Genomic DNA, 8072 nt, shown 5'->3' with positions numbered 1-8072 from the left:
AACAGACTGACACGAATTTATCCCAGCTCTGGACATCGCTATCACTTGCTGCACGTCTGTTTAACAATGACTTCATCCTCCTTCGGCATAGCTTTCCCCTTGTGTTTTCCTCCCAGATGTCTCCTATTAAAACCAATGTCACAAAGTTTGACCAAGTGTGAGAGGAGAGGGAGAGGAGAAGCAAGCTGAAATACCAGCTAGAAATGGTACCCTTTAAAAGCTCTTACATTGCGCTGGCATCCAAATGGCATTTTCCCAGCCCTAGAAGGTCTCCCTTGGGCTACAGCCAAGACCAGGACCAGCAATTTTCAGGTCAGAGGGAAAGTAACGAACATCAGAAAAGAAGGGATGCATGCACAGTCTTGTTTTAGCTGCTCATGGAAGTGCAAATGCAAAGACAGCTCCTTGCTGCCAGCTCCTATTGCCCATTCACAGGGAAGAGCTGTACAGTTTATGGGCATGCTCATCCTTTTCTTGCTTCCTCAGGCAGAGGATGTCCAGGAACAGAGTGGTCCTTGCAGCCCAGCTCAGGGAACACGTAGCTGGCCCACAGCATCCCCTGGATGTTGGAGGAAGTGACCAGCAGGTCAATGACCAGCGAGGTTTCAAGACCTGATAAATATTCTCCACGACACCTGGGCTGAGATTGAGCCCAGGTGCACGAGCCAGCTCCTGGCTTACTCACCCCTTCACCCTCTCCCCTCTGCCCTGGGGAAACTGCTTTCCTGCTTTTTTATGTCTCCCTCTTGCTTGGGCTGGGGAATTCTCCAACCAGAAAGTCCCCGGCCCTGTGCTTGCTCCTACGCAGCGGGGCGAAACGCTCACCAGCACCCACCAGGAGCAGCCCCTCTTCCCCACGCGCCCCTGCTGTGTCCCAAGCCCCGTGTGACAGCATGCTTTAACCACCCACAGGTTTCAGCATGGAGAAACCAGGCCAGACAGGATTAGCCAAAAGCAAAGCCACAGCAGCTGCCCGCTATAGATGTGGGACCATGTTGGCATGGGCAGGATGAATCCATTGCAGCAAACTGAGAGGCAAAGGAGCCTTATTATGAAATGTAGGGCTCGGCTGCCTTCTTGGCCTAACACCTGCGAACACAAACCCAGGGCCAGCCTGACAGAGAGACCAAGTCTGTCAATTCGTATTTGAAAGAATGATTTTATAGAGAAAACCTGACATTTTACATCCTCCCTCTTATTCCTCTCTGTGTTAATAAAACATGTTGGTGTTTGAAAGGAAAATCTCTGGGTGTTTCTTATTAAGCAGCAGGGGGTCTGCAAAGTCTGCTAAATACTTAATTGAGTGTCAGCAGGTTCCTTTGGTAACTGCAGACCTCCACTGAAGAGACAAGAGGCGTCCCCTCTGTGCAGAGCAAACCGTAAAGGTTCACAATTCTACGCCTGGCACGGAGCAGAAAAACCCCTGCAATTTCATGCCATGTTACACTCAACAAAAGGCTTTCACTTGGCTAGCTGCCAGCAGATCCGAACAAGGCCAGGGTTTCAGTGTTGTACCCTTTAAACCTGCTCATGAGGAGTGGTCTGGGCTTGCCTTTGTCTGCATTCTTCAGGGGGGTTAAAAAAAAGCAAGTGTTTTTTTACCCATCTCACCCCCCAAATGAGCAGAGTATCATTTTATAGTGATCTGTTTGAAAAGGAAGGCTGGCCGCATCTGTTGAAGTCAACTGCACTAGTGCCAGGAACAGAAAGATTTAAATTGGGAGAGGGTGCTGCCTCTCTAAAAGCTTGATTTTACGCAGCACTGAACCCCTTTGCTCCCTGTGGACTCTGGGGCAGGCTAATTCTGTGCACCAGACTACCTGCAAACTCTGTGATCTGAAAACCCTGGGCAGGAAACAGCAACGACACTTGGAGAGGGAAAGAAATAAGACGGAAGAGTGAAAGAGCTGCCTTCTAGCCGTCATCTTCCATACCCGTGTTGAGCTGAACGCAGTGTCACCTCTGTGGCATCAAACTTCATAAACTTTATTATTAGAGAAAAATACAGGTTTGCATCAAAGTGGTCATAAAAAAACAACCAAACAAAAACTCTTGACACAGGGAATTCAACACACAGACATTACACACATCCATGGGGACTGCCACCCCCAAACGTTACTGCATCTCTTCCTCCCTCTGGGCCCTGTACTCCTTCATGCTCCTCTGCAAACAAGAGCAAAGGACAAATGTTAACAGCATGTATCTGAGTGACTCTCGTACCACAGTGCCACCGCCCTAGTCTGCGCTGTGACTTCTCCGTCCAGCGCCTGGAAAGGCTGAGGGACCTGAGAAGCTCTGACAGAGCTCCAGCTACTTTCAGAAGGGACTGAGCTTTACAGTCACTCCAAGGGAAAGGAAGCCAGGCCATGCCGCAGGTCAGGCAGAGAATGTCTGAAAAAACTATCAATCAGGTTTTTCACGTCAAAAGTGACTACAGCACAGGTCTCAGCCCATTCCTCTCCCCTCTGAGACCAAGAGACAGAAAAGGCCCCCCGAGCTCTTCAGGAATAGTCTCACCTCAAAGGTGTTGAGCACGTGTTGGCAAACACCCATCAGGTCGTTCAGCCCTTTCCGGAACGGCTCAACAGCAGGAAGGGCCCCTTCAGGAAAGAAGATGCGTTAGTGAAATGGCAGGTGCCTTCCAAAGGGGTTGGTAGCCCTCTCCCTCGCCGCTCTGAGGCACCGTGCCTGTTACCACCGTGGCCAAGGGCAGTCCCCATGATGGGGAGAGGCTCTTACACCACGTATGCGCCCACACACTTCCCTCCTACCAGCCCACCAGCAGCAGCCTGAGAGCTGAGCTCAGCGTGGTGGTCCAGGCTGCGGTGCAGGAACAGCAGACACTTACCCTGCAGTTAGTCCCATGGGGAAGGGGTTCCCTTGGCAAGGCGAACAGCCTCAGCACTAATTATTTTTAGGAAATTAAAGAGTCAGCAAGCACAAACTAGATACTTGCTTCCAGGAAGTGGCTTCTACATATCTGATGCTCAAGGGAACAGCCCCATGAGGAAGGAATGAAATAACTCTGCCCCTCTAGGCAGCAGACAAAGCTGTGGAGCTTGCAGGGCCTGGACGGAAGACAGTGGACTGAGCTGAAAGGGTTGGTGTGCTGGGAGGAGTGAGCGACTGCAAGAGGCTCAGAGTTGTCAGTGCTATCTATTATCAGGGAACAAAGTCCTCTTTGGGGGGCAAGTCAGAAGACAGCACAGACTGATGAGGCTTTTCAAAAGAGCTTCGGGTCATAGCCCGATGACCAAAGCTGCAAGACAGCTGAGAAGGGGAAGCAGAAACAAATTACCTCATTGCAGCTACATATGCCAGCACACTTTGGCTTTGCTTTCCAGTCCCTGTGCTGATTTAGGGGCAGGTGGAGCACCCATGACCTGTGACAGTGAGCAGCAGATCTACTCTACCCCGGCACTACAGTTGGGTGCCGGCTGCCAGCCAACCCAGATACCTGGGACCAGGCAAGTCTGTGAGCTCCTCGGGCCTCAGCTGGCTCAGCCCTACAGTTGGGAAACAGAAGAGCTGTGGCATAATGGCTCGGAGCAGCCTCTCCAGCCGAGCAACAGGGCACAGCAGTTGCAGGTGGCTAGCAGAGAAGAGGGAGAAAAGTGCTTTTTTTTATTTAAATGACTCATGGCGGAAACCTGACGTGAGCAGGGGGAATTAGACAAAAAGAGGGCCCCGGACACAAAGGAAAAGCGCACACCCATACCTCTGGTCTGGATCCGGAAGTTGATCTTGCTTTCAGAGGGGTGCGTGATGCAGTAGCCACAGAACTCCACATCAGGGCTGCAGGAGGGGAGAGAGGAGAAGAGAGCAGTGAAACCCAGGCTAATGCACAGCAAACCTCAGGAAAGTCAGAGGCTCAGGCCACCCCAGACCTGCTGGGGCTCAGGATGTTTCTAAAATGACTGAGGGTCTTACGGGAGGGATATGCTGAAGGGAAACTACCTGTGTAACCTTATTCATATGCCCCCATCTGCCTCTGAGCTGCAGCTGGAGCTTTGCAGGGGAAAGACATGGCTGGCACGATCGTAGGCACTATCCTGGCACCACCAGCGGTCCACTGGCAGGCCTGCAGAGTTCACAGGGGATCCTGGATGCTTGGAAACCTCGCTGTACACAAACCTGTTGCAGATCTGCTGGGCAAAAGAGGCTGACAGGTCTAGGGCACTGCAAGGATTTACTGAGATGGTTTGCAGGCTGCATGGCATCTGCCTTCATAAGCTGAGGTGGTTGGTAGAACACGTGTGCGCCCAGCAAAAAGAACAGCCCTTTGCAAGAAGCTGGCTGTTTTTCTTGTCACGGTGATTTATCAGAGGAATTCACATGACATTTGCAATGCAACTGTCATTTGAGATGATGCACTGAACTTCCTGCTGTAATTCTTCTGAGGCTTACCAGCAGATCTTCACAAACCCTCAGTGCTGCCCAGTTCGATAAAATCGGGCAACCAGGGTGAACCTATTTGTATATTTTGATGGGGGCAGCAGGATAATTAATTCCCAGCATCAATTCCTGCATCTCCACACAAGCATGACAGATGATCAATTTGCTTAATACCGGCTGTTCCTACCCTCTTTTCTGACAGCGCTTGTCCCAGAAGGAGACATAGATACTGCCTGACCACATGTACTTACATGGAGTTGCACATCATTTTACCCAGGGCCAAATAAGACATTCAGAAGTCTGTCACGTGTCAGACATTAAATTTCCTCCATAACTAACCATCAAGGAGCAGTGAGGGCTGGCTGTTCCCTAAGGGACAGGGAGCTGGGAGCCATGAATAGTAAGACAGCCGACAGGGCAGAGGCCTCAGTAGCTAGCCCTGTCCCACAGCACCCAAGCGAGGGAGTAGGGCGGGTGCAAAGCTGGTAGCCAGGGTCAGCCAAGGGTCCAGATCATCAGGCAGGTTCGTGGGGATGAAGCAGGTCCGAGGTCAGGCCAGGAAGTCAATCTGCAGGTCAGTGTCAGGTCAGGTGAGGGTAATGAGGGTCAGACACTACCCAGTGATCACCAAGCAGGTGCACAACAATGAGGAAGGGCTGAGGTGAGGTCAGGTCAGGAAGTCAGTCCGTGGGTGAGCATCCAGGTGAATGGAGTCCACAGCTCAGTACAGGCTGAGCTGGAGACCTGTACTCCTACAACATAGCTCAGGAGGGACTGAAAGCCCTGAGCTGAGCTTAAATGGGGCTCCCGGGCCCATGGGCAGGGTGTGGGTGGAGGCCCCAGGTGTGGCTAGTCAGGCCCACTAAGGCCTATTAGTGCTCTCAGGGTCCTGACACTAACAGCACAAGGAAGAAGTTAATCCTGTGAAGAGAGGTAGCAGGTAAGGAGCCTTTGGCACCATGTCTGATACAAAGACTCTAACAGGCACGCACAGAGGTAGTTTCTGATCATTTGCCTTGTTCCAGCAACAACTGAGATGCAGATCAGTAAGGAGAAGGCCAGAGTAGGAGACAGAGGTACCCTCAGCGATGCCAGGCACCACAGAAGCTCCACTTACTTCTTCATGACCATATACCGGAGGGAGTTGCCGAGAGTGTGGTCCTCATCATGCAACACAAATGTGACACAGTTTCCATCTGTCCCATCCGGCTGGACCTGCCACAAATAGGGAAAGAAGAGGTGCTGTAAGGCTCTCTGAGGTAATGAGCACCAGCCCTAGGGTGAAGAATAAACTACTGTCCTCAGCTTCACCAGGGTAACTGGGAAGGGTTGTAGGTCTGGCTGGGCCATCTCTGTGGCTCATGTCTCAGGTGCTGCAATGTGACCAAGAGCACATTTGCAGCGGAGGGGAAGTTGCAAAATTACAGACCTCAGAGAAACCTCTGAGTTATCAAAGTGCCTGTGCATCCTTCCTCTTCACAGGAGAGAAGAGGAGCCCAAGGAAAGCTGCGGCTTCAGGACCCATAGTGGAAAGAAGCTGGGAGTGACTGTTCAGGTTGGTGTGATCCCCGGTCCCACCACCAGCCCGTGGCTAGACAGGAATGAGAGGAACAGTCAAAAAATCCCCAGGGAGGAATGCTGCCTGTCAGCAGGGAAATCTTATCCCAGCTCAAAAACAAAAGGACCTATAAGCCCAAATTCACATGCCTAGGATGAGCCTGGGGAGCCCACCGGCGAGCCTCACGCTGCTGAGCCCCACATGTAATGAACCCCGTAGCACGAGCAGCCAGCCCCTAATCGTCCTGCTGCTTTTGGCTCAGGCGCTCAAAAAGAGCTTCACCAGCTAACGCTTCCTCAGAAGGCTGGTTTGGGATCCCCTCCAAAACCAGTAAGTCACCTAATTAATCGCTTAGCTGTCAGAGGGCTGCTGAGCCTCTGACCTTTCCCCAGGCTCAGCGTAGCCACCGTGGAGCCTGACATGCCCAGACAGCCCCCAACCGCTTCCTCTCTCGGCAGCAGAGAGAGGTTTCAAGGTTAAGTGTAGTGCCGGGCTAAGACAAGCGCCGATCTCTTCACATCCTGCCCGCAGCCAAATCCTTAACCGCTCCAGGGGTTTTATAACCCCTCACATTTCTCCTCGGGTCGTTAACACCCCCCCTAGCAGTCCCGTTCCTCCTTCTGCAGGTACAGCTGCTGTGGGGAATTGGCTCCGCAGTTCAGAAGGAAAACACAGACTGATTTCCACGGAGGAAGAGATCACCCAGAGCTGCAGCACAATTCAAGGGCGGGCTCCCTGCGCACCAGCTATCGCAGAAGGGTAGGTGCGATGCAGCAACATCACATCAGCAACGGGGACGTTGGACTCATAGGGTCTCCCTCACCTCCCAGCATCTCGCAATCCACAGCCAAAGTGGTAGGTCTCGCTGGTGATTAAACTAAGGCAGTAAGTGGCAAAAACACCTTCCCTCGGTGGGGAAGGACAATGCGTAAGTGACTCGCCACAGGTCACTCGAGCAGCCAGTGGCACGGATGAAACACCTGCTCTCCTGCTTGCTAGACCCAGCACCCTCTTCCCAAACGTAGCTGCTGGCCTCAGTCTCTCCTACTGTGAGGCCTTGCAAGGAAGTATTTATGAAAATTATTAGCACCAATCATACTGAAGAGCTCATTTTTTCCAAAGACTACAGGCTCAAACAAGAGCAGACTAGCTCAGGAGGCACCTGCACACCAGGACAGGTCGCCTGGCCCCCGGTTTGCTCCCTGTAACCGGTCACAGGGTTAGAAGTGTGCCCAGGTGCCAAAATCCCAAGTGCCCCCCTGCCACGAGACAGATAAAGCTCTGTCCATTGGGACAGTGACACTCTTGCAATTTGGTCACTCGACAGAGTTAGCTCAGCTGTAGCTCTGCACACACCGGGGCAAAGAGATGCTTTTCTAGACAGAGAGCAAATATTTACAGCCGAGTTACAAATGTTGCGTAAAAATGATTTGAAAAATGGGATAACTGGGAGTTTAACACACAGTGCTGGGAGTTGCAGTGACTTCAGACTCCTTCCCAGAGGTGAAGGAACATGTGGGCATAGGAAGGAAGGGACAGATGCATCTCTGGCACGGTGGCTGGGCCAGCTTGTGGAGCTGCAGCAAGTGCCTCAGAGCAGCAATCCAATGAATTTAAGCTGCCCTGCCTCCTCGGCACAGCGTAAGCAGCCAGTGCATTGATCTGGCAGATGAAAGCCAGAGCATGGCTCTTTCACGCAGCTGTAAGGAACATATTGTGCTGAACCTGTCTGCTTCACAGAGACTCAATTTCTCTCTCCTCTTTCCTGCGGAGAGTCCTCGGATACAATTCTGGATCTCAGCAGGGCCATAAGCTTCTCTGCTTCTCACCAAGCCATTGGCCCACCTAGTCAGGTATCTTGCCTCTGGCACAGACGCTGTCCAATGCTTCGACGGACACCAAGTTGGGCGGGAGTGTTGATCTGCTCGAGGGTAGGAAGGCTCTGCAGAGGGACCTGGACAGGCTGGATCAATGGGCCCAGGCCAACTGTATGAGGTTCAACAAGGCCAAGTGCTGGGTCCTGCACTTCGGCCACAACAACCCCATGCAGCGCTACAGGCTTGGGGAAGAGTGGCTGGAAAGCTGCCTGTCGGAAAAGGACCTGGGGGTGCTGGTCGAC

At 52.3% G+C, this 8072-nt stretch overlaps 1 protein-coding gene across 1 annotated transcript in view; it reads right to left on the bottom strand.

The window, feature by feature from the left end:
* Positions 1–1963: 1963 nt before the first annotated feature.
* LOC143164646 (DNA-directed RNA polymerases I and III subunit RPAC2-like) overlaps positions 1964–8072 on the bottom strand; it is a 9026-nt gene continuing 2917 nt past the window's right edge. The window contains exons 2-5 of the mRNA XM_076347515.1: positions 5513–5610; positions 3719–3795; positions 2518–2600; positions 1964–2163 (exon numbers count right to left, since the gene is read on the bottom strand). Coding sequence (XP_076203630.1) covers positions 2116–2163; positions 2518–2600; positions 3719–3795; positions 5513–5610 — 306 coding nt within the window. The 3' untranslated portion in view covers positions 1964–2115. The remainder of the gene's footprint in view (positions 2164–2517; positions 2601–3718; positions 3796–5512; positions 5611–8072) is intronic.

Source organism: Aptenodytes patagonicus, chromosome 9 (genome assembly GCF_965638725.1).
Source record: "Aptenodytes patagonicus chromosome 9, bAptPat1.pri.cur, whole genome shotgun sequence".
Taxonomy (NCBI): domain Eukaryota; kingdom Metazoa; phylum Chordata; class Aves; order Sphenisciformes; family Spheniscidae; genus Aptenodytes; species Aptenodytes patagonicus.
Note: the sequence above shows the minus strand (reverse complement) of the source record. Positions and strands in the feature narration are given on the sequence as shown.